This window comes from Cryptotermes secundus, unplaced genomic scaffold, assembly GCF_002891405.2.
Source record: "Cryptotermes secundus unplaced genomic scaffold, Csec_1.0 scaffold112, whole genome shotgun sequence".
Lineage (NCBI taxonomy): Eukaryota > Metazoa > Arthropoda > Insecta > Blattodea > Kalotermitidae > Cryptotermes > Cryptotermes secundus.
In genome coordinates, this window is record NW_019718271.1 from 1,053,459 (window position 1) to 1,081,435 (window position 27,977).

The following is a 27,977-nucleotide window of genomic DNA, read 5'->3' on the forward strand; positions in this document are numbered from 1 at the left end:
ACCGTGGAGGCCCATGGGGTTGTGAGACGTTGAGGTTCCCACATTATCTAGACAATCGGCTCATAGATGAGGGTAAGGTTGTCAGCCCTACACGCTGGCTGCCCTTTACCCCCAAGAATATTCCTGGTACTCATTTCTGCTAGAGGCTGGAAGGATTTGGTCAATTGAAAAAAATCCAGCGATCTCATCGGGACTTGAACCCGCGACCTTCCAGCTTGTAGCATAGTGCCTCAACCAACTTTGCTACCGAATGCCCCAGTGGTGGTTTTAGTAATAATAATAAAAAAAAAATTAAAGCTATCCCTGTAACAGGCCATGAAGGACCATAGAGTTGAGAGACATCGAGGCTTCCACATTATCTCTAGACAGTTGTCTCACACATGGCGCTAAATTTCTCAGCCTTACGCACCGGCTGCCCTTTACCCCCCAGGAAGATTCCTGATACTCATTTCTTTTAAAAGCTGAGTTGACCCCAGGGCCATAGTGCAGCTGGAAGGATTAGGTTAATTGAAAAATTCCACCTCACTGGGACTCGAACGCGTGACCTTCCAGCTTGTAGCATAGTGCCTCAACCAACTATGCTACTGCATGCCCCAGTTTTAGTAATAGTACCTTGAAGTAATCCATGAAATTTTCCCTCCAGAACTAATCATTCATGTTAATTCTTTCGTTTGTCATTGAACAGTAAAAAACTTTACCTGCTGATGTAGTCATACAGCTGACCGTGCCATAGCTCAAACGGTTAGTTGCTGGGTTCCCACCGTGGCGGCCTGGGTTTGATCCAGGGTCTGGTCAAGTGGGATTTGTGGTGGACAAAGTGGCACTGGGGCAGGTTTTCTCCAAGTACTTCGGTTTTCTCCACCAATTGCTCCACAATCACCCTCACCTATCATCTGGGGCTGGTAAAATAGGCCAGAAGTGGCCACAGTACAAGGGTCTTAGTCCCACCCCACTAGCAATAAAAAAAATTAGTCATACAGATGTAAAATATAAGAAACTTAGGTTCAGTAATTTTGTGTGGAATGTTTTTAAGTAATATACTAATTTTAAAATAATTTCAACAATAATTTTAGAAGTTAAAAAGTCATTTTTAAATTTTGTCTACCATAGAAATGAAGCATATAAGAAATTGTGCACATATTCAACTTTTATATAAAAACAATCATTTGAGGTTATGTATTTCTCCGGATTTATCTAAACAGTAATGACTACATGAATGAAGAGTACCAGAATGATAAATTAAAACCAAAGTACTTAATTCTTTTATGCACACAAAATTTGTAGTATTATCTGCATACACACACTTTCATGTCTAATGTTATAAACCCATATATGTTTCTTATGAGCATTTCTAGGTATGACAGAGATTAAGAAGATATGGGTATCCCTCATTATTTAAGGTTAACATTGTGACATGAGGCCTGAGAGCTAGAGAAACGGCACTAGGCAGCAGCTGTATAAACATACAACAATGCCAGAGCCATCGCTAAGCAATGTACACATGTGACAACAGAGGAACTTTTGGAAGTGGTGTTTTTTACACAGTCCGGAGTTCAGTTTAGCCTGGGAGCTAGCAGCTGAAGCCAGCAGTCAGAGTATGAGGTTAGCATGAGATGGTTACCAACCTGTAAGAACGTTAGCCCAGGAGCAAAGGAACATCCGCTGTTCGAAGCTGCTGCCAAGCAATGTGACTGAGAACACTAGTCTGTGTGACAGTAATCAGTGAAGTGTAGTCATGAGCTGTAAAAGTGTCCAATAATTTAATCCGAAACCACTTCTATAACTAACTAAATAACTTCATGGAGCTGAGCCCTTCTTGAGAAGCCGCCTATTGTGCAGTTACTCAAGAACTTCTAGCATTTTATGGAACCTGAAGGTTCATCACCATGTTCAAAAGAGCCCTCCTCTGGGCCCTATCCTGAGCCTGATCAATCCAGTCCATACCACCCCATTTCAATATTGTCCACCCACCTATGTCTTGGTCTTCCTAGTGGTCTCTTTCCTTCTGGCTTTCCCACCAATATCCTACATTCATTCCTCGTCGGCCCCATTCGTGCTACATGAACTGTCCATCTCATCCTCCTTGACATGATCACTCTAATTATATTTGATGAAGAGCACAAGTTATGAAGCTCCTCATTATGCAGTTTTTCCCAATCTCCCATCACTTCATCTCTCTTTGGTCTAAATATTCTCAGCACACTGTTCTCAAACACCATCAGGCTATATTCCTCTCCTTAATGTCAGAGACCAAGTTTTACACCCATACAGAGCCATAGGCAAAATTGTAGTTCTGTATATTTTAATGCTTATGTTTTTAGACGGCAGATGAGAAAACAAAAGTTTCTGAACTGAAGCTAGCGTTACCCATATTCACTGTCCCCTTAATTTCCTCCTGAATCATTGTTAGTTTCATTCCTAGATATCTGAACTGTGCCATATTTTCAAAACATGAGACAGCAACATATACTTAGTTTTCCCTGTGTTTACTTTTAGACCAACCTCCTACTGGTGTCAAAGTTTATGTGTTTTTCTTTATGGTACCTATGTTATCACCCAGTAGATTAACATCATGAGCACAGACCAACAGGTAATATGTCCCATTTAATTTTAGTCTCGCCTGACTTTCCAGGACATTCCTAATGACATATTCATATGTCATTAGGACCGATATGGGGGCTGGTGTCTGGCCATAAAGCGCCGCAGATGGCTGAAGAAACACCCTGAGAGATGGTGGGTCTCAGCAGAAGTCTGCCATTGCCCACATACAGTAGATCTGCCATGCCGGCCTTGCACTGTGTAACAGCCGCAGTCATCATAGAAGACCGACATTTGAGAAGAGATGATGGAAGGGCCCAGAATGCAACAACGACATAAGGGACATCGGCCTAAAACAAAGCAGATACGTTTAGGAAGCAAGAGGCATTCAACAAGACTGTCAGGCAGACTCTCAGAATTGAGGTCGTGGAACAGCCAATTTGGTTTTCCATCAGGCTGCAGAAAGTAAGTGACTGAACATTGTGGAGGTGTCAGCCTCCACCCAAACAGAAGAAGAGACTACTAGCAGCTTCTGTGGCATCACTGTAGGAGCACTGGCCCCTTCCAGGCATTCTCCCAGTAAACAGAAGAAATGGTGATACACTGATAGGCTACTTGGGATGAGCAGCCTTGAGGAGGGAGCAATGTGACATGAGGCCTGACAGCTAGAGTAAGGGAGTCATGTGAAACAGCCATTGCCTCCATCTGTGTAAACATGCAACAATACCAGAATCATCATCAGAGTCTGCTTTCACTGGTAGTTTGGTGGTAATATATCTCAACAAGAGATTCTTCAGCTTCTGTGCTCACATCATCGATCGCAGGCTAACGTTCCACAGCTGGATTCTTGCTCGAACTAAGTCTTCTCTTCACAGACTGCCAGACTAGTCAAAGTCAAAGTCACATTGTGAGTGACAGCCAGTCAGTAAGTCTTGCTATCAAGCACCCTCCTGGGGCTTATGACCAGATATTTATTACTGTTTGATAGTTACGGTTTTGTTCTTCTGGGGTGCCCTCTCTGATGAGAGGGCGGGACTGTCTTCTGTACATGCTGCTGGCCCTTGCCAGCACAGTCTTTCTTGGGTACAAGTCCCTTGGGACTCACTACCATATTTTGCTGTCTCAGATTCGAGACTTCTCTTTTCGTTGCCTCCTACAACTCACAGGGTCATGGTGGAGGTATTCGACCCCGGCTCCACACGGGTGACTTCTGCCAGACTTGCTCCCATTGTTCTGCTTATAACATCTTGGCATGGACTGCATACAAAATACCCATTTCCAACAGTTTCTCTATTCTTTGGTGTGGATTCACTGCCATGGGAACATGTTTGTATCGCAGTCGTTACCTAGTAATGGGTCTACTACAATATCAGAGCAGATTTGAACTGTGGGAAAGATTCCCTCATTCTTGATCAACATATTCCTTCCTTTGTATTCTTTCTAATTTCTTCTGACATCCTTTGATGGTATGCTGAAATAAATTTAAGAGTAAGTTGGATAAAAAAAAAACCTCCATATATAATACACTCTTTAACTGGAAGTGAATCAATGTTTTCTGATGTGGGCTGTATTACATATTTCATTAAACATGGTTTAATCACAAGTGTAACTATTTTTGAATCAGTTCCTGCAATCTGCAGCCAATGATTCAAACACACCTAAAGTCAGGTAGTCACCCTAAACATCACTCTTCTCTCAGACTACATGAATGACACTGTCAGGGAACAAGGTACTGGTTAACAGACAACAGGAAGGTGGTTTCAAAATGTGAGTGATAATAAAATAACTCTCAGAAGTTATTCTAGCCTTCTCTGAATGAGGTTTATTAGTTTAAAAAAGGAACAGACTGGTGATATTCTATTTTATGTTTGTGCTAGCACACATCTGAAGTGTCAGTGTTAGCTTCAGAACAAGAATGCTTCATATTGTGTTAATATATGACATTAAAGGCAGTGATCATATATTTGTTTATAGAACAGAATGCATGACACATTCACAACAATACCACATGTGACAATAGAAACACTCACTGTTGCTGAAGAATAGTACAAGTACATATATAATTGAAATTATAAAATTCAACACGAAATAAAGAATGTCACTCTTCTAACATAAAAAAAAAAACATTTCATGGTATTGAAACATTCCTATTACAATATAAAAGGCAATTACAAGCTAGTACATTAACAATGTAACAAACAGCAGTTTTACATTACCAACATATCAACCCACTACACTCAAACAGCAATAAAGGGAATATAATACAAAATGTACTCATAAATCTCATTCAAAACGTCTTGTAAAATATACGGTGACATGACGGCTGAAAGTCAGAATAGTGAAGCAAGAAGATATGGCCATTGCTAGGCAACATGCTCCCATGTCAAATAATACTGTAGTGTGTAGAGCTGTTGCTGGTAGCAACCTTGAAACAGACAATGAGACAACATTCGCTGCCAGGCCGAAGATTTTTAATAAGCGAGTATACATGGCAATTGCTGGGTGATGCCTTCGCTGGCAGGCACATTCCCATGGACACGATTGGGGTAACAATGGAAGAGCCGTGTTTTCTACATGGTCAGTGCTGAGGGGTTATAAGCAAGATGAGGTTTAAAGCTTGGTCAGCTGTTAGTCTGTGAAGAGAAGACCAGGAGGTTGGTGTGAGATGGCCACCAGCCTGGGAGTTAGTCAGAGAACTGCAGTTCAGCCATTGTGAGCTGTTGCTGTTAGAAGCTGATAGCTTGAGAACCCAGAGTATGGGGAACATCTGCTGTTACCAGGTAATGGCTAGTGGAAACTGTAAAAGACTGAGAAGACCTAATGTGTCCTGTAGTGACTTATGAAGTGTGTAGAACAGTGAGAGAATAATCTGAACTTGTAGTTATGAGTTGTAAGAGTTCAATAAATCTAATTCCCAATCCAGACCCCTGGTGCCAGTGGCAGAAGACTGAAATTTCAAAATTTACTCACAGTCAAAAATTGTGATTTGTTGAAGTTAATGATGGCATGAGAGATCAAAGCAGTCCAAGGCCCCCTGTTTTTCTGGGTTTCAGTATCTTGATTACAGACAATTGGTAGGACTCCTCGGAAGGGTGGTCAGCCCATCACAAGGCCTCTACCCACAAAACGCAACATTAAGACAGAAACAACAAGCAATTCTGGGAAGAATTAATCACCTTCTTTCCTTTCACTGCATACTGAGTATGTGATACAACACTGACAGCATAGAAAATACTGCATCCAGCAGTTCTTCTATTGTTGTATGTGTATTCGTTACCATGGAAATGTGTTTACCAAGCCGTTGCATAGCAACTGCCATCTCTTCTGGCTTTCAGGTGTTGGGGATGGGAGGGCTGGGCACACAGATAGCAAGGTGAACCCATAATTCTTTTATTTTTTCCAAATAAGGAAAGTAGTCTAAAAAAAAAAAGACAGACACACATCCATGCCCCAAGAGGGATTTAAATACAAAATTTCAGTTTTAGCAACAGAAAACAATACATGCCTTTGACTGCATGATCACTATTATGCCGTGGTGACAGGGGGCGTGGAGGTATCCCACCGCTGCCACCAATTATTATGCTGTGGTGATGGGGGCGTGACGGTATCCCGCCGCTGCCACCATCTTATTATGCCATAAAGGGGGGTTCAAGTAAATTTACAATCACTGACGTACTGTCGCCTTGGCTTGAGTTTGCAATTCTCCTATAGGATCCGGGAGATGCAGGAGCATTCAGGGAGGACGGTAACACTTGAGGGAAGGCAAGTTCAGTTAACATCACAGCACATTTCTATCCTACTCTATTCACCTATGTCGCTATATACATAATATATACACACTTCGCCGACGTTTGCCGGTTCGCATTGCATGTGGGTTATTATCCTGCAGTGCACCTTAGTTCTACTCCTGTCACCCTGCTATTGGGTATCCTATACCTCTGTCTCTCTTTCTCTGTAAACCTAGTCCATCTAGTCTTCACTTTCTCTCCATGGGGGTTGCACTTTAATATTATCACACTTAATGTTCATGTGCAATTGGGATGATGAGAATTATAGCGGAACGAACTTTGGAGATAGATGAAGAACTGTGTGTTTGCTTCACAGACTGGCAGAAGGCATTTGACCGGGTAAGCTGGACCAAATTAATGCAGATCCTAAAAGAAACAGGTATTGATTGGCGTGAAAGAAGATTGATTAGCAAATTGTACATGGATCAGAAAGTTAGAGTACGACTGGACAGAGGGGAGACAGGAAGTGTGCAGATTGGAAGAGGAGTTCGACAAGGATGCTGTTTATCACCAATTCTGTTCAACTTGTACAGCGAATGCCTTACCAAGGAACCTCTGGATGGGCTCGGAGACTTCAAAGTAGGAGGGCAAATTATTCGAACTGTGAAATATGCAGATGACCTTGTGTTAATGGCTAAGGAAGAAACTGTGCTACAGGGCATGATTGATAGACTAATTGAAATTGGAAGGTGCTATGGCATGGAAATGAATGTGGAGAAAACAAAAGTAATGAAAATTTCGAGACAACCAACCCCAGTCACAATAAAGATAGACCAAAAACAAGTGGAGAATGTGAAATGTTTTAAATATTTGGGTAGCTTGTTAACAGATGATGGAAGGTGTACTTGTGAAATTAAATCCAGGATTGCCATGGCAAAAGCTGCATTTAGCAAGAAGAAGAATCTTTTTACCAGCAAATTGGACTTAAATTTGAGGAAGAAACTAGTGAAATGCTACATTTGGAGCATATCTCTGAATGGGGATGAAACATGGACACTTAGGGCAGTAGATCAGAAACATCTGGAAAGTTTCGAAATGTGGTGTTGGAGGAAGGATGGAGAAGACCAGTTGGACCGATTATGTGAGAAACGAAGAAGTGTTAATTAGAGTCAGTGAGCAGAGGAATATCCTACATGAAATAAGAAAACGGAAGGCTAATTGGATTGGTCATGTTTTACGCAGAAACTGCCTTCTAAAAGAAGCTATCGAAGGAAAGATAGATGGGCGGATAGAAGTGACAAGAAGACGAGGAAGAAGACGTAAGAAGATGCTGGATGACCTTGGGGACAGAAGAGGATACTGTCATTTGAAGGAGAAAGCTCTAGATCGCATTAAGTGGAGGAATTGTTTTGAAAGAGACTGTGGACCTGTCGTCTTGACAGATTACTGATGATGATGATGATGAATGTTCATGGCTTATATGAAGTGAGTCCACTTACGTGAGCTGATGAGACAGGCGCTCGCCACCAACCAGTATCTACTCATCACCATCTTTCTCTTGGCAATAGCCTACAGCCGCCTCTAATGACAACTAATGATCTTTTTTTTCTGATTGATCCCTCTAGAGTTTATGTACCCTCTTTTTGCTGACTCGCTGGGTTCCGGGGGTGTATTCACCTGCCCATCCTGACATGATTTTGGGTCGGTGGGGCCCACTCATTGGCTGTTTATCGAAAGGGGGTTGGCTCTTTCAGGTCTACCGCCCTCTCCGACTCAGCGATTTCCTAATGCCCTAGTTCTTTATGTCCCACTTCATATAGCCTCTTCCTCAATGTCAGCGTTATTACACTGTCATGCTAACATTCTGATTACAAAGCGATTGCCTCGCTACTGGCACATTTTGTTATTTCTATTTCTTAATCTTAAAGTCTAGATACACTTATTCCAAATTACCCAAAAAAAAACATATATGTACTTGTACATAACCTTTGGGGCATAACAATCACTGAAAGTGGCACACCTATATGAAACTATTTCCAAAACAGTAACTATCAGTCTTTCATTACTGTTACAACAGTATATGAAATTTATAGTTTTACATGTTGGAGCCATTACAATATTGCTTTCTGCTTTCCTTTAGAGGTTCATATTGAAATGATGCAACTTCCATCAGCCATGAACGCTTATCCAACATTCTTCCTACCCCTCAACCAAAGAGAATGAAGTGTCACATGCAACACTGATATTCCATAAAACTTATTATTCATTTTAAAGTTGTATGTTACATGTTTTGACCAATGTGGTTATGATCAGGTGTTAAAAATTATGGATGAGGGAACTACCGTCTTCTGCATCATCGCTTAGGTTATATATATAGTCCCCTCAATGCGCATTCTGGAAACTATATATTAACAACATAAGTAATGATATAGAAGAAAAGCAGTTACCTCTTCTATAATTTTTAACACCTGATTATGACCACATTTGGAAACATGTAGCATAAAACTTTAAAGTGGAACTCATTCATACTAAGTGAAAAGTGCAACAGGATGCTACAATATTAGAAAGAGAACGAAGCTAGAAGCAGAAATAATCTATCCGTCTCTATGGACATACAAGTCTGATATACCACAGCTTAGTCTGCACAGCACAACTGTTCCAAGAACTGATTTAAGATATGCTGTACAATATTGTTTCTGATACTGAAAATTTGTATTTATTTCAGTGTTACAGATCTAAAAGTATTTACATTAACTGTTCCTGCTAAACATAAATTCATTAAATTATGTAATGCACTTATAAGTGACCACATGGAAGCAAGAGGCTTGTTATATGAGCCCATCATTCCCATAACAGTAAATATGAAGCCAATATTAAATGAATGATTAACAGGCATATCATACAGAATACTGTACAGCATGAAAAGGAGTAGCACTTCTTACAGTTACGTAAGGTGCGGGAGAAACAATGAAAAATTACTAGGAACAATGTAAGATTTGAGGTTTTCACGGCGGTGACTATGAAGAAAGCAGTCTTCTGGGATGTGGCACCATGTAGCTGTGGTGTTAACCGACGTTTCGGAGGAACATATCGCCTCCATCTTCAGGGTAGAAGGAAAAATAAGAAATCCGCAAGTGAAGAGACAGTGAGAACAGGTGCAAGCAGAATAATTTCGGAAATATTTATTTTTCCTTCTACCCTGAAGATGGAGGCGATATGTTCCTCCGAAACGTCGGTTAACACCACAGCTACATGGTGCCACATCCCAGAAGACTGCTTTCTTCATAGTCACCGCCGTGAAAACCTCAAATCTTACATTGTTCCTAGTAATTTTTCATTGTTTCTCCCGCACCTTACGTAACTGTAAGAAGTGCTACTCCTTTTCANTAAAATTTAAATAAAAATCATTCAATGACAATGATATAACCAGGAATTTAAGTACCACTCTATCATGGTGCCCACTTTAGGTAACAGCTGCCTGAAGCTGTCTTTCGTTTGTCTTCCAGATACTGCCCCAACAGCACTGCTGGCACCCGATACACTTCATAGGGATTGGAGACTTTCACGAGGCGAAGATTTTCCTTTGCAGAATCAAAACCTATTAAAATTATTTTTGAAATTAAAAAGTGATATATGCACAATCACTAATGTCTGTGTGTGCAGAAATTACATGTTTCATACACGTAAATTATGAAAATGATATGTTACAGTTGTATGCGCTTTTCATCAACCTGCATCAAACAGAAGGCAGGTGGATGAAACCAAATGGGAACAATATGAAGTACATGATTTTACAGTAATCAATCAACGGTACTTATTGAGGTGAGAGCCAGATAATCTATTAATTCTTTTTCATTCACATACAAATACAAATACACACAAAACCTCCAAAGCAGAAACATGCAGAACAATAAAAATTTGGGAAAAAGAGAAAATTATATAAGAAAATAAGTAAAATCCAGCTCTATTTTATGTTTTACTGAACAAACATCATGTATTGTGACAGAAGCAAAAGACAGCTAAATCTGATCTGAGTAAGAACTAAGATCACCAATTGATGATGAGTATTGTTAATTAGTTGTCTGTAATTATTCTATTATGTATCCAATTACTGATCTGTTTTTAATGTACTTTCTGTAAAAAAAGTAAAGTTGTCCCTGTGCTTAACTAATTAAGCACTACAACATGAAGGTGTATGAGGAAGTGGATGTATAGATCCACATTTTCTTGACCTCGGCACTAGCTGGAGGCGAGTGGTCAGCTTCACGCCCTGGTGGCTTTACACACAGGGGAAAGAGCCCCCACTACACACTGGATAGGAGATTGGGTGAACCCCAGAGCCAGTCTGGGCAACACTGAGAAGAGAAAATTCTTGACCCTACCGGGACTAGAATTCTGACCCCTCTGTCGTCCAGCACATAGCCAGTCGCTATACCGACTCCACTAGCCCGGCTCCTTTATTTTCTGCAGCACATTAAATAAATAAGATTTTCCTAGTTATACAGAAGGAGCTTGATTATTATATCCAGAACATTCAAGAAATGAACTATGCACAATGTCACCTGGTTTTGTGCTGAATTTGTACATCTGATGCCTGTGATACATTAAATTTTAATTTTTTTTACAGAATGTAAGACCATTCAAACCATACTGTTCTTCTATGAACATAACAATAGTTCACCTACAGTTAATTAAAAAAAATCACAGCTCTATGCATAGGAAGTACTGAAATGTTAAAGTGCAAACATTTTTAAATGGCTTGAATAGAAATATCCAAATGTCACTGCAACCTTTTCATTGCTGATACACTGCTCAATCATACTGCTCCTTCAGACAAATAAGATTATAGTAAAACCTCAATAATGTGAACTAATTAAAGCAGATTAGCAGATTATTTTTTTTTTGTAAAACTATTTATTCAAAAAATTTATAGGTACATTGTATACATAAACAGTGACCCAAACCAGTGGACATTCAACTACATGCTGAGTTCAGGGCAAGCTCCACCAAATTACATCTTTCACCACCTAAACAGGCAGGTCAATTAACATGTAATACTGTATCATGTTTAACAAGAACTAATGTTACTGCAAGGAAATCAAATGATTAGGTTAAATTTGTAATTTTTGGAGGTGCTGACTTTTTCTTGTGGTACTGGAAGTCAGTTCAAATTAATGTGGCTTCAGATTACCAAGGCTCCGTTGCATACGCAGTTAAAATGTCTATGTACATTCTTTTTGATCAGTTAAAGCTTTATGCTAACCGTCTTACAGTGTATACACTATTTCACCTTATTCTTCACTTCCACACTACATGTTTCAGCACTAATGTGCCATCCTCAGGTGTCTTTATGCACATTAAACTATTGTACTGCATGCCATGATGTCTTCATTCTAAAATGACTAAAATCTGTATTCGTCATATATGTCGATGAATTCTAAGTAATAAAACTTTTCAGGATTCATCCTACGTCGCACTCAAACATGTGAATTATGCCAATCCTCTTTTATGTGAGCCTTCTTCCTATATACATTTGTGTATCGTGTTCTGTGTTGTGTTTTGCTCCTGTTACTGCATGGGTTGTACTGTAAGATGGTTAGCATAAACCATGGATATGAATCAGTGTAACAGGACGCTAAAATATAACACAATTAAAGCTTAACTGCATTTCTCAAAAATGTACCATCATATTACAAAATTCTATAAAACATAAAAACCTACTTAAGCTCTTACATTCAACTCTAATATAATTATTTTTATTCTTCTGAATATTTAAGCAGATAAACATAAAAGAGCTCTTACTGGCCACAAAAGTGTCAACTACTGGCTAAGGCTTCTATGTCAGCAAAGAGTTCACAATTCAGAACTCCATGGACAGAGATGCTACTGCAATGTCAGTGAGATGCAACCCTTTCTTCAGGCATATAAAAACAATATCTGTGGCCTGTAGTCCACAAGTGAAGTACACCAACTGCGCAACCGCCGCTTGTCAGTGAAGTTAGTGCTAACTTTAGCAGATAGTGGGTGTCATGTGGTCAGTGCAACAAATCCCCACGGCCATTAATTTCGGTTTTCTGGACCGAGCCACTATTTCCTTGAAATAGCTCCTCAATTATCCTCACAAGGCTGAGTGGACCCAGTTCCAGGCCCACTACTTCTCAGAAAATCTGGTAGCACTGGAAATCAAACCCAGGACCTCTGGATCTGTAGCAAGGAACTCTGCCCACTAGGCCACAGAGGCAGTCCTTCAGGTATAAAGAATGCAGAAAAGAACTATGTTTCCCACAACGTTCTTTATCTCATCACATGCTCCTTTAGTCACATTCAGTTCTCTGAAGAATGTTATTTGCCATTCCCACACTTAACAACAGTGCTCACTGTGTCTGCTATCAGCATGCATTTTCCTCTCACATACTCATATTATTCACCAGCACAAAGACACTCTTTCACCCTGGTAAGGGTAAGACAACACTAGAAAATGAGACAAATATACTAAACTTACTGCATGAATTAAGAAAATGGTACTGGGATACAGCATGTAACAGCAGTCTCTCATAACTGGACAGGGATGATGAAGTGTAAGTCCCACATGGCATTTTTGAGAAGAAGTCTACAACCTGATTTTCCAAAAACTCCAGCATACCCTAAAATAACACACAGTAAATATTACTGATATAACTGACCAAGAATAATAAAAAAAAAACCAAGATATGTAAATAAAACAAATTAAACTCAAAGACAGTTATATATTACGCCACACAATTATGCATATAAATGATACCATCTAATTCCCTGATCTAGTTTCCTTCCTGATAAGCCAATAATTATTTTTCTAGTCAAGATATCTCTACCTATTGTGAAAACTGAATGTTCACTACCATGTAAGATTTGACGACAGGGACACTAGGTTAAGTGGCACGGTGCAGCTGGATGGGTGACCACACAATCTGACTCCACCCTCCTGCTAGACAGTACACCAACGGGTCAAGGCATCAATTTGATAGACTGATATACGAAGGGGGACCCAAAAATAACCGGAAACGACCTGTTGCGCACGCATGCTTTGTAGTTACAAGTTGTGCTGCTAGGTGGTGTTAGCTGGGGGTCTTCCGCAACTGTTAGTGAGCTGGCGTCAGTCTGAGTTAAGTGGTTTGTCTGTGGTGCTCTGTTGTGTGCGTTCCTGTTTCAACCCTTTGGCGATTAGTGAGATGGCCGACCAGAAGGAACAAAGAGTGTGCGTGAAATTTTGCTTTCTGTTAGGGAAAACTGCACCTCACTCTTCAAGTCGCGGCAAACATTCACGCGGTTTTCTCTTTGGTCATCTCCGAGCAAGCGAGGAACAAATTTTGCAGACACCCGTCTCATGTGCAAACCTTCGGTTAAAATTCGCTGGACCGTGCTCCATGAGATGTTCGTTTCCTCAGAAAGTTGGTCAATGGTCTTTCGATGATCTTCATCAATTTCACGCACACTCTTTGTTCCTTCTGGTCGGCCATCTCACTAATCACCGAAGGGTTGAAACAGGAACGCACACAACAGAGCACCACAGACAAACCACTTAACTCAGACTGACGCCAGCTCACTAACAGTCGCGGGGGACCCCCCGCTAACATCACCTAGCAGCACAACTCGTAACTACAAAGCATGCGCATGCAACAGGTCGTTTCCGGTTATTTTTGGGTCCCCCCTCGTATATACCAGTGATGCATGACCATTCATCACCCTGACCCTGATAATAAAGACGCAGAACTCCGAAAGTTTTTTCGACACAACACTGATACAGCTGATTGCCCAAGAAGATTTTAGCATGTTTATTACCATGTTCATAACAGCATGTGGCCAGACCCCAAGTCTATAAATAGGTGATATAATGTCCAACTGTATTCCCATATTTTCTTCAATATCTGACAATGCAGAATATCTAACCAGTAACTGATGTTAAAAACCACACTAATGGTCCTCAATAACTTCATCCATGTACAGAGTTACTTTTAAGTGAATAATATTGGGCAGTATTTCATATGAATCTTTTGTATACATATATTTCCGTCTTAAAAGCAACTTATCATCTACTCACCCTTCTTCCTCACTACATGTTTCAGCCATACATGGCCATCAACGGGCATCATGTATCCTGCTAAAATTGTTGCACACGATATATAACTTGACATATAATGCAACAATTTTAACAGGATAAAGAACACCTGATGATGGCTGTGTATGACCATAGTGAGGAAGAAGGGTGACAAAATAATAAGTTGCATTTAAGGTGGAAATATATTGTGACATGTTGAGCTATGGATCACCCCTACCTCCACAGCGGTACGTGGCGGTAACGTAACGCTCGCGTTACTACGGTAATAGGCGAGTTCCCGCCCCGCCACTCCCCTCCGCGGCAACGTAATGCTCGTGTTACTACGGTAATAGGCGAGTTCCCGCCCCGCCACTCCCCTCCGTGGTGACGTAACGCGCAAAGCTACGTACCCGTAATCAACTTCCTACTGTGACGTGGCACTCATTACGCAACCGGCAAGCACTGCAGCTATATAAGTGAGCTGCACAGCTGGTACCAGTCAGTTCTACTGTAGCAGTCGGCGACTTCAGATGTACTGTGACTGCCGCCGAGTTGTACTGTGACAGCCGCCGAGGAGAGTTATAAAGTGACAGTCGCCGAGTGTGTTATCAACAGTTCTCCAGTCAGCCGACTACTGTTGGAGTATAGCGGCCGTCGCGGAAAGAAGATCCGGACGTGTGTGTGATTGTGTAATTTGGAGTGTGTGATACAGTGATACCTAGCTCCCCTACTGTCAACGTGTAGACTACTGAACACAGAGTGAACTGATTTGCGCATAGGGTTATAAATCGTGAAACCCAGCAACAGTGTTAACAGATTAATGCGATTAGGGTTATAAAGTGTGAAACCCCGCAACTGTGTGATAATTAATTGTAGCCGTTATTTGTAGATTGTTAAATAAACCAATTAACCATCTCTACGGCGTCTTCAGTAACTCAAAACACGTTACAATATTAATGCAGCAGGATACTTAAATACAATATTTTGTATGAAACGGGAAAAAATTCCTATAGGATTCTGACGATGGTGTATAACACATAGAGATATTGGGTTTTCGGACTTTATCCATTGTCCTGGTTTTAAGATAACTAACAAAAACATGACGTTTCGGAAACTGGATCTGTTTCCGTCCTCAGGTGAGGGAAAACACCTATTCTGTTGGGCCCCTTAGAAAGAGCTAGCCTCACACGTTGTGTTTTTCTTAGTTATCTTAAAACCAGGACGATGGATAAAGTCCGAAAACCCATTATCTCTATGGGAAAAAATGCAATTCTTCAATAAGTACTGCAGTCAGTTTTATTGCCCGTTTTATGTGCTCTTTGCATTAAGTGAAAGAGAACAATGCATATAGCGATTGTCATATCTGTCCACCTACCTTCATGTCCACTAAACAAATGTCAATGAACTCTGACATGAATCTTATGCCACTGGAAACAACCTCTATTTCATATATTTTTTAATCTTCCACAATCAGTAATAGCACTGTGGTGAAGACATGAACTTGAGAGATGGAAGCTACACTAGCACTAGTAAAACGTGAACATGGTAACCACGCTAACCACATTAATATGACCATACAGATCTGGAACCACCTACCTTCAGATGCTATGGGGACTCTCTCCTGCAAACAAAGTAATTTTAGGAAGAGGGTTAGGAAAGCGATAAAAGAGGTGAAGTGAAGGTGGGGTGGAACTCAGCAAAAAAAATGCATTAAAATGAAGTGAAGTGTAGTGATAGTGCTAAGGATGGGAGGATTACGTAAGTGCAGTAAAGCGAAATGAAGGGAAAATGAGAACATGGCATTGCGCATTCATTGCTGTTAGTTTATTACAGTATGTAATATAGTTTTATAGTATGTTTCACTTTTCTTTTGTGTGGTGTGTTTTGTTTGAATGTGTTTATGTGTGTTGTTTGCCTGTTGTCTTATTGTTGTAATGTGTGTTGTTTGTCCGTTGTCTTATTGTAGTACCACTGCCACCGGGCGAAACCCCAATTGCAGTTAAATAATAATAATAATAATAATAAAACTTAATTTCCTTCCTTTGATTTAAGAAGTTTGGACACTCTTAGGCATAGCATGCTTTATCCTGCTCTAAGGCGTAAAATCTACATTCATCTTTCATGGAAGTCATAATATGCTTTCTAATAAAAGTAAAGTGAAGTAAAGTAAAGCTATCCCTCTAACAGTCCGTGAAGGCCCATAGGGTTGTGAGGCGTTGAGGCTCCCACATTATCTAGACAGTCGGCTCAGAGATGGCGGTAGGGTTGTCAGCCTTACTCGCCAGCCGCACTTTACTCCTCAGGAAAATTATTTAATTAATTCCTGGTACACATTTCTGTTAGAGGCTGAGTTGACCCCAGAGTCATAGTGCGGCTGGAAGGATTAGGTCAACTGAAAAAATCCAATGACCTCATCGGGACTTGAACCCGCGACCTTCCAGCTTGTAGCATAGTGTCCCAACCAACTACGCTACCATGTATCCCAATATGCTTTCTAATAAGCATTTTAACTGTGTAGTGTTCTTGTGTTTGAGGAGAATATTTGCGCCGAAGAGAGATGAAGTGACAACAATTGGAGAAAACTGCATAATGATGAGCTTCATAACTTGTACTCTTCCTCAAGTATAATTAGAATGATCAAGTGAAGGAGGATGTGGTGGGCAGGGCATGTAACACGAATGGGGAGAAGAGGAATGCATATAGGATATTAGTGGGAAAGCCAGAAAGAGACCACTGGGAAGACCAAGGCGTAAGTGGTGGACAATATTAAGATGGTTCTTAGAAACATAGGATAGGATGGGCTGGTATGGATTGGAATGGTTTGGCTCAGGATAGGGACCAGTGCAGGGCTCTTGTGAACACGGTAATGAATCTACAGGTTTCATAAACTGCTGGGAAATTCTTGAGTAGCTGCAGAATTGGGGGCTCCTCAAGAAGGGCTCAGCACCATTATTAAGTAAGTAAGTAAGTGTTCTTGTGTTTGTAAAAAAAAAAAAATTCGAGGAACAGTGATTCAAATCAATAGTTTTCTAAGATAATGAAAAAAAATTATCATGGTCAGATTATGGGAAGAGAACAATGTGCAGAATGATGAACTGTGAAAATGAGTTGGACTAAGATTTGAACAAGAAAAAAACTGCGCTAAAACGGTACCAGTGGTGATTTGGAAATTTTCTCAGCGGAATTATAAAAATAATTCAAATCTGGGTGAGGAAATAGTAAATAGTGAAAGAACATTAATTTTTTCAGTATGCCTCATAAACAAAATGCACAGAAATGTACAGAGTTTCTGAGATCATAAATTGTGGATGACAAAATCAATGTCGGAAATAGTGTCAAACTGCTTCTTTGATATCAAAAGTTAACCATTATGAATTTATTCTCCAAATATACACAGAAACCAAACAATCCACCTGCAAGTTATTGGTTCTGGAATATCTGTGGCAGTACATTCAGCACTGTTCAGGCAGGTGAATTTATGTCACAACCTTGCTCCTCTCTAAAAACAGAATTATCTGTAAAATGAATTTTTTCCAAAAAAAAATGAAAGCATGATTATAAAACACCATATGATCTATGCCCATGGTTTTTCCATGTTCCCAGAATTAAATATCCCCATGCTCATTTTGAATCACTTAAAGAATTCAAATGTAATGACAGTTCTGAATGGGACTTCCAGAAAATGATTTCCAGCAATGTTTTGCTGCAAGGAACAGATTTAGGAATGCATGTATGATGTCAGAAGTCAATTATTCTGAAGATGACCACACACATTCGTGACCAGCAACAGTATTTTATTACAAAACCAGTTCAATTACTCGTCAGGCCCCACATTTCTAAACCACACCAAATAATATCACATTCTTCCGAATACTATCCCCCAATCTGATGAATGCAAGTACTGACTGAAATAAATGAAGCAAACATGTAAAGGAATACACATGGGAAAGACAATGAAAGAACAAAATATAACAGAACCGCCCTCCCCATATGATAAATAGTAGTAAGCCTGGCATTCCTTTTCGGTTTCATTCTCTCTTGATTAACCACATCAGTCCAAAGGGGAGTAATTCTGTGTTAGTTAACAGATGCAGTAGCTTTCAATTTAATAATGATGGGAAAAAAAGCAACATATTTATTTTTCCACAATTATCAGAAGCTTCATAATTTTTAACTGAAACTAAAAAGAAATAGAATATGCGGTACATTTATCTAACATAAATACATCTTACCAATGGTATACGATTCTTTTTCAAGACACTGCGAAGACCAGTTTTGATGTTGCTGAAAGCTTGCTCTCCAGTCTTAGGCCCACTGGAAGGAAAAGAAGCCATCTTCTTCCTAGGCCGTTCAAAGAAACCATTATCTGAAATTACCATCAACTGCACTTCTTCGCTGCTTTGAATGAAGTTGTCCCAGGCCTGAAAAAGTAAAACTGCGGCAAGCTTCTTCTACCAGGTTTCTGAAATTTAATGTCAGGAGTTCCATTTACACACATGATAACATATGCTGTGATTTTACACAGGAGTTTATGACACCAAGGCATCCCTGAGACGTCAGTGGTGGTGGGTGTCCGGATGAAAGGTATCCAAAATAAAATCATTATATCTTAGAAAGCTTTTATTATACACATTTATGGGTTCCACCATTATAAAGAGAAATTATCAAAGTTTTTTCTGAGTATATCACTTTTTCAATAAATTTCAACGTGGGCTCCCTTGGTGGCACAAAAAATGTGTAGACGATCCAGCATGTTTGGTGTTACCATAGACACAGCATCCCTTATGCGGGCTTTCAGGTGTTGCAGGTCGTTGATCTTAACCTAGTAGACAATGTTCTTCACATAACTCCAGGAGAAAAAATTCAGTGGGGTTAAATCTGGCGACCTAGGAGGCCAAGCGACTGATCCACTTCTGTTGATCTATCTCCCGGCCATCACTCTGTCAAGTGATTCCTAACATGGTGGCAAAAATGTGGCAGTAAATGCACATAAGCCAGGCACGGAAAAAAAAAATTACACAGTTTTCCTTTCTGATGACATAACCCGGATACGTGTATGACAATTACTTCCCGAGACATAAAAGTTTTATTCTGGATACCTTTCATCCGGACACCCTATACATAGCTCTATGCTACTGACTTCAACTGTACAAAGTGAACATGCTTATGATCAGTAGCAGAGTGCACTGAGCAGTCATTTGCCAGTCATCTGAAGGAAACTGCAGCTACTACAGAATGCCTTACCTCACAAGAGCTAACAGAATGTCACCATAAAGTTTTAATGGAAATGAATGGGAACAAAGCAGATTTTGGCCCTGTGTAGCGAGGTCTTAACCTGGCACTTAGCTCAGTTTACCTTGCCTCAGGGCTTAACCTGAAGACCTCATGGATAAGAAGCTGACGTGTCACTTGTTTTCAGTGCTACAAGCTTGTTCACAATGCACAAAATTCAGATTGCATCTACCTACATGAGTAATATATGCACTGGAGTTTATGCCATATTTAGCCAACTACAGAACAGGGTTCCTGTGGACATAAAAGGGTATAATTAACAGATAGCAGAGAAGGTTACATCTGTAATAAAAATCTTATAAAAATATAATGTACTTCAGAGGTAACTCATTCTCTACCCTCTAAATCAACAATATCGCAAAATAATCAAGCAACTTATAAAATAAATGGACTAACCTCTAGGCAGTCCCTATTCTCCAATAATTTTTGAAAAGCATCATTAGAATTTTGGACTAGATCATGGATAGACACTTCTCCGAGCTCTTCCTCTTCCAATAATGTCATGAGTTGGTTTGCTGAAAGCAGACATACACACAAACAGAACTCATGCTAAATTTATATGATGTCAAGTCTCATCACAGTAAGAATGGGTAACTCAAAGCAAAATTACAGGATTATCCTCTTACTAGAGGCCCCAGACTTTCAGCAGTAAAATACTATTTACAATTTAAAGAAGCAATGCTGGCTTATTTCCTAAATTACAGCTTAAGTTATAACCAAGAGACCTGACCACCCTATACCATGAGCGAAAGTGCAGCTAAGAGAAAAAAAAACAGTGGCCATAATATGTGCTGGTAATTTAAGAGTTGTTTCCAATGGACAGGGATGGATGTGTGAATTTTTGCATGTGGTTTCAACAGTTAGTGATAAAGACCCTGGGATTCTGTATCTCAAATTTATAGATAAAGATTGGTTTCACTTCAGTGACCTCATAAAGCAAGTTTATGGGCATCAGAAAATCCACCCATAATCTATGAGGAACCATCACATTCTAAAAAAAATTGGCATATGGTGTGCCATTACCCAGACTTTAATTACTGGGTGTATTTTCTTAATTACACTGTAAACACAGGGGTTTACCTCAGTTTTCAATGCATTTTCAGACCAAATGACTGATGAGAGATCTAATCACAGGCAAGATGGTTAAGCTGTCACAAATAAAATGCAAGCATAAGGGAAATCGAAAGCCTTTTTGGAAAGCTGGTTATCTCAAAAGGCTTTGGCCAACAAGATCCCCAGGTTTAATACTATAGCCTACTGAAGTGTCATGCTCTTCTTATGCTTAACCTGAAAGAACCCTGAACTGAGAATATCCGTATCAAAACAAAGATGAGCGCTTACCAGATGACATGAGTTGCTTATCTGAACATTCTGACAACAGGATGCATAGATATGTGAAATATTAATTTATTTGTTCTTTAAGCCATATATTACTTGATTTTATTTATATATACTGTAATGCCCTAGCGGCGCAGGGGGGGAATGGAGGTATCCCTCCCGCTGCTGCCGCCGCTGTAATGCCGTGGTACAGGGGGGCGTGGAGTCAGCCCGCCTCTGTCACCACTGTAACTCCGCATGTAGGGGCCGTGGAGGTATCCTTCCTCGCCTCCACTAGTTATGTCGTAAACTGGTACTCCTGGTAACGTCGCGCCGTCGGGGGTGTGCAGGTACCCCTCCTTGCCTCCACTGGTTATGCTGTAAGGCGTTAACGCAACCATCCTAGCTTACCCTTAGCTAGGATTCTCCTATATCGGAGTTTCCTTCTGTCATACAAGCTGCCACCATCTATTTTCTGTTCTTTCAATTGTTGGTACTACTCCCTGACATATAGTCTTAGCTCCTTCTTGACCACTCCGCATATGGTTTACAGGTAGCCACGTAATCCATTAATATTACACTTTATCTTCGGATCTTGGGAGGGCGTTACTATCAAGGCTACCGTACTCTGCCTGTGTGGCAGGAGCCTATCCCTGCCTATTCTTATCTTCATCTTCGGCTGCCACTGCGGCCTGTGTCAGTTCTGCCCTCGCTCGTCAGGATTACTCGGGATCGGGTGTGGGAAGTGGAATATATATATGAATTACACTCCCGGTACATCCTATCCTATCCTAGCCGTCTATTTACATTAATATATATATACACAATTTACATTATTTACAGGTTACAAAGACGGTCCTTCCGTCGTGACTACATATTCTGTTTCTTCAAGTTCTTCCCCCTCATGGGGTGAAGGCTTCGCGACTCTCTCTCTCTCTCTCTCTCTCTCTCTGACTTGCTAACGAGGACATGCAAGTCCCCCTCGAGAACATATATAGTTTCCCTGTACATTTCTTATTATACATGATCTATGATTACCGATCTATCGTACGGTCTCGTCTACATAAACTACCCTTAGTTATGTTTGTAACTCAAGTTCCCATATACTATCTTTACTATAACACACTAACCCTAACTTTGATATATATATATATTATGAATCACTGTTGGCCTGCCTAATGTCCTAGGCCTTCACATTAATCTATCATCCTACCCTCGGGGCTCACTGGGTACACTTGAAATTGCACATGCAATATCTCAACACACTGTATCACCAATACTATGGAACAACGTTATTATCACTCGGCATGGCTAATATACGTGAACAAGACTTACTTGACATAGAAGACTGTAGGCCCTTCCGGCGCTTGTTAAACCCATATTGAGCAGCGCCTCCGGCTGACAACTGACTATTCTGTTTAAAATCAGAATTCCAAGTCTCTTGAATTTCCCTCATTTATAGTCTTAATTCGCTGATTCCGCGTGGACGACAAGGGGGTAGATAGCTCCTCCCTTGTGTTCTAATTTCCTAAAGTTAGGTTTTCATTGGGTCTTATCGGGATGTGGGCAGACCCCCTTGCGTCTGATCGCTGTGTAAGCGATCTATTCCGATTCTCCAGTGCCCGAGTTAGGCAAACTTCTAGCGCTGTGAGGACACAGCCTTGCTGAGCCAGCAAATTCTTACCCTACTTGCCATTACTGATGTTTACATGTTGCGGCAATAGCTGTGCAACACTGTTCGCTCGTCGCGAACATTTTGGGCAGTGGCTTACCTCTACTATCTCAAATTTGGGGCATAACATATACCAAAATATTTGTTTACATTAGAAAAAGTTCAAATACATTTTAGGTGAGATAAAAGGCCACGCCATAGCTCAAGTAGTTAGTCGCTGGCTTTCCACTGTGGCGGCCTGGGTTAGATCTTGGGTCTGGTCAAGCTGGATTTGTGGTGGACAAAGTGGCGCTGGGGGCGGGTTTTCTCCAAGTACTTCGGTTTCCCCTGCCACTCTTCAATCCACCAAATTCTCCATCATCATAATCACCCGAGACAGGCTACAATAGGACAATCAGTGGCTGCCATGCTGAGTGAACCCCGTTGGACTCCACCCCCCACTAAGCGAATTTAATTTTTAGGTGACATAAAACTGTGTATATAAGCAATAACCATTGTAACTTCGATATTACATTCATTTTCATGCGTATAAACAGTTGCCCAAAAAAATACCTAGAAATCCATTTCACACTTATGATTGCATTGTAATTCAGGTTCTCTGGGCTTAACTGTGCTATATATTAAAGCTTTTCAGTTTTGGCACACTTGCACTCTTCACCTTCATGGTGAATGAACCAAAAGAATGTAGAATATATATATATGTCTTTCAGTGAGAATAAGGGTAAGGGCGTGGAGCACAGTGCTATCCAATAGAAAGGGGTCACAGCTGAAGTCTTGCAATGAAAGTAAAGGTGGGGTAAACATGGCATAATCCAATGGGAAATGACTGTGTGGTAACGAAGAAAGTTTAGAGGAAAAACAGGTGCAAAGAGACTCTATTCAAAGGCTCTGTCTTCTGGAATACAATGTCATGTAATCCGGTGAAAGTAAACTGGAGTTGACAGACCACATGGCATTGTATCTCAGAAGAAGGGACTCTTTGCAACCACCAATGAAAGAACATCAAATCCTACATATTTTACTCATTCTGTATTCATCTTCATGGCTGGAAGTTGTGGGGCTGACTATTTCAGTGGTTTCCATGATAGATAGTGTGATGTTTGTTAGAGCTTCTATTGTGACCTACTAATACCATGTTTGATACTTTACAGTGTTCAGCTATTGCACATCACTGAATTTTTAGCTTGGTGTCTCTGAACAGTTCCAATATCCTAGTATATTATCACTATTTCCATAAATTACTTTCTAACCGTTATCGTAACGACGAGATCTCTTCTTGCCCAAATGCTTTCTCTGGGTGCAGACTGACACTGGTACAGAGGGTAATCTACTGCGAATACGTCTTGCGGTTTGGTTAACTGGGGTAAAGTGAGCACCTTCATGTGATAATCCTGAATGATCAACATCACTTGAGTCAGGAATGCTGAAAAAATGAATTGCTGATAAGAATAAGGTTCACACATAGCAACAAAAAGAACATACTAAATATCTTGTCCCCACAGCAAACTCTACTAAAAAACTATGCAGACAAAATACAACATAAGACAGGCAAGAAGTTTCCTAAGATTTTTCTGAAACAGGGGACTGAATAAAATATTTGGACCAAAGGATAAAGTGACAGGAGGTTGGAGAAAACTGCATAATGAAGAGCTTCATAACTTGTACTCTTCTCCAAGTATAATTAGAATGATCAAGTCAAGGAGGATGAGGTGGGCAGGGCATGTAGCATGGATGTGGGAGAAGAGGAATGCATATAGGATATTGGTGGGGAAGCCAGAAGGAAAGAGACCACTGGGAAGACCAAGGTGTGGGTGGGTGGACAATATTAAAATGGATCTTAGAGATATAGGATGGGATGGATTAATCTGGCTCAGGATAGGGACCAGTGGAGGGCTCTTGTGAACACGGTAATGAACCTTCGGGTTCTGTAAAATGCTGCGAAATTCTTGAGTATCTGCAGATTTGGCTTCTCCTCAAGAATTGATCAACTCCATAAGTAACTAAGATTTTTCTGAGTCATATCAACATTTTTTTTATTGCTAGTGGGGTGGGACTAAGTCCCTTGTACTGCGGCCAATTCTGGCCTATCGTACCAGCCCCAGATGATAGGTGAGAGTGATTGTGGAGCAACTGGTGGAATGAAGATTGGCCGGGGAAACCGACGTACTCAGAGAAAACCTGCCCCAGCGCCACTTTGTCCACAACAAATCCCACTTGACCAGACCCGGGATCGAACCTGGGCCGCCGCGGTGGGAAGCCCATTAAGCATTCAAAATGATAAGTATTTACCTAATCAGAAAATTTTTTAATATCAGTATACAAGTTTTAATCAGAAAATATGAAGACTGAACCTAAGAGAACCAAAATACTGTAGTCATCTCCCACTAATGGATGTCTCACTACTCAACGATTCAATCCAGCAATATCTCCACAATATGTCTAAATACCCTATTGATCATTGTTCATAGTCAGCCAATGATTGCCAATGTGCACTGACAATGTTTACGACCATAATCACATTGGTCAACCATTCTTGTAGTCTGGTAGTGCAACCTTATATATCCACCATTTTTCTCACAATTTGCAAAATGTTCAATAAAATTACCAACATTATATGCCCTACAAAGAAAAGCAAAACACATGTTAAAACTGGATTTCTTAACTGACAAATCACTAACCAACATTCCATGGAACCAAATAACAGCAATTAATGGGGGAACATTGGACTCAGATACAGTAGTTGAACCTCCTTCAAAGTAAGACTGCTACAGCATGTACACATTTGTTTTTCTGTACATAACAGTGCTGGAAGCACTCCTGAAATATATTGTCACCTGTTACTGACTGGACACGGTTTGAATGGATAACTGGATTTCTTGAACACTTACAACTTGTAACTTCAAATAATTATAACACCTTCACTATTCAACACACTATACAAATCACTACTGCGAACACTACGCCTTCTCAGTTTTCCGTGTCTTCACTAGTCATTATTTAAGATTTGAGGTTTTTATGGCAGTGAATACGATGAAAGCAGTCTTCGGGGATGTGGCGCCATGTAGATAGTGTTAACCAACATTTCAGAGGAATGTATTGCTTCCATCTTCAGAAATCTATGAGCGAACCAGCGTGGGCAGGTGCAACAGACTGAGTCCAGTCAAGTAAAAACAGTTGTATAAGAGCAGGAATAGAAGGGAGAGGGGCTACACGGGGAATCGGCACTCTGTGTCCACTTTAATATTATTCTCCCACCTACATCTAGGTCTTCCTAGTGGTCTTTTTCCTTCTGGCTTTCCCACCAAAACCCTGTATATACTCCTACTCTCCCTCATTCACGGTACTTAATTCAAACGTGTACACATATGGAGAAATGAATGATTTGCAACTACCAACACTAACTAGCAAGTAAGTTATGTAAAATATGTTTTGGCTTGCGAATAGTCAAAAAAGTATCAGGATTAGAGACTGTTCTTGCTTTATACTATGCGTATTTTCAGTCCCTGCTATCATATGGATTGATATTCTGGGGCAATTCAGCGAATGCAAAATTGATCTTTAAGATACAAAAGAGAGCTATTAGAACTATAATGTAAATACAAAAACAACCAGCTGCAAACAATATTTTAAATTGTTACATATATTACCTCTACCAAGTCTGTATATATATGAAATATTAGTTTACATGAAATCCAACTTGAATGTTTTCATCACTAATTCAGCAGTACACTCACACAATACAAGAAAAAAAGACAACTTATTCATAGTTCCATGTAGGACGAGTCTGTGTAAAAACAACTTCAATAATATTGGACTTCGTCTTTTAAACCACTTGCCGCAATATATAAAGGACATACCAGCACTATACAAATTTAAAAAGACTTTGAAAACATTTCTACTTGAACATTGTTTTTATAGTATAGATGAATTCTTCTTGTTTGGGGATAAATCCTAGTTAACATCAATATTACCAGATAATTCAAGAATAAGTGACTTGTTGAGCTTATACCAGCATGCTATGAATGTATACTGCGCAGTTCTCTTCTGCTTAAAGGAATCAAGACACCATGTTGGATGTGATAGAAAGGACATCATGAGATGGAGGGACGTCTACGTAGGCCGCTTAGAGAGAGATCGAGAATACCAGGCCATCAAGAAGGGCACCAATCTGCTGAGAACATTACATTAGCTATCAATATCATTATTCTAAGGCCACGCCATAGCTTAAGCGATTAGTCGCTGGCTTCCCACCACTGTGATCTGAGCAAGTGGGATTTGTGATGGACAAAATGGCGCTGGGGCAGGTTTCCTCCGAGTACTTCGGTTTCCCCTGCCAATGTTCATTCCATCAAATTCTCCACAAATAAGAATATCTAACTAATTCTAAATTGTAATCAGCAGTAAAAATTGTAACTATTGTAATTTTAATATACTTATATATCAACTGTTAATATTCAGAATTAACTTGACTTGTCATATATCATGTACAATGATCTACAGTGATGAAATAAATCAATCAATCAATCAATCTAAAGGTCAGAGAAGTTCATGGAGGTAGGCCTAGGCCCACTGAGGTTGTAGTGCCAAGGGGGGGGGGGAACCACTAAAGGTACATAAGATTCATTTACTGTAAGACTACAATTTAGATCTCTAACTTCACAAAAACCTTCATTAATTGAGACCTGTGCATTATACTGTATTCATTTACTATTTCCTCAGGCATCTGTCACACTGCATTTGCTGATACTCTGAAGGCTGGAATAATAAACGGTAAGTAACAAACAAGGCAAAATTGCAAACATGAAGGTCCAATATAACATAAAAGGAATGTAACACACTAAATCTATGCCAGTGTTACATAATGCCATACCTTACGACATGAATTTAAATGTACAATACGTTTGGAAGTCTAATAATAAATCTGAATTTGAACACCGAAGTGCTGTTGGCGTAATCTTTGGCAATTTCAAATATAACGGGCCTTATAAAATCGATTACGTAAATGTGAACGCTTACTTCAAAGATTCCTCCGACGAGTCAAATTTTCCCAATTTTGGGTCACTCTTTCTAATAACTCCCATTTTAAATTTTATGAAACCACAGGCCAATAACTGAAACACTCTTCACTTAACACTTCAACAACACCCACCGAGCAACACCACTGATTTGTCAAATGGGTTAAATTTGTTAAATTCTCTCTCTGTTACCCGATAATACTCGGATCGCAGCGTTGGCCTGAACGCTGCGAATAGATGGCAGCATAATTCATTATTAACGTCATGGCGGCTACATTGCCAGGCAATAACATAGAGATGCATGTGGCTACAATTCCTTGCGTAAGGTGTACTGTGCGTAT

At 40.1% G+C, this 27,977-nt stretch overlaps 1 protein-coding gene across 1 annotated transcript; it reads right to left on the reverse strand.

The window, feature by feature from the left end:
* Positions 1-9,659: 9,659 nt before the first annotated feature.
* Positions 9,660-27,857, reverse strand: LOC111868810 (R3H domain-containing protein 4). The gene is made up of 6 exons (XM_023859852.1): positions 27,638-27,857; positions 23,872-24,044; positions 20,029-20,147; positions 18,573-18,761; positions 12,769-12,910; positions 9,660-9,864 (listed from the first exon to the last, which is right to left on the reverse strand). Exons 1-6 carry the CDS (start codon positions 27,700-27,702, stop codon positions 9,716-9,718), a joined length of 837 nt encoding a protein of 278 aa, XP_023715620.1. The 5' UTR covers positions 27,703-27,857; the 3' UTR covers positions 9,660-9,715.
* Between the last annotated feature and the right edge of the window lie 120 nt (positions 27,858-27,977).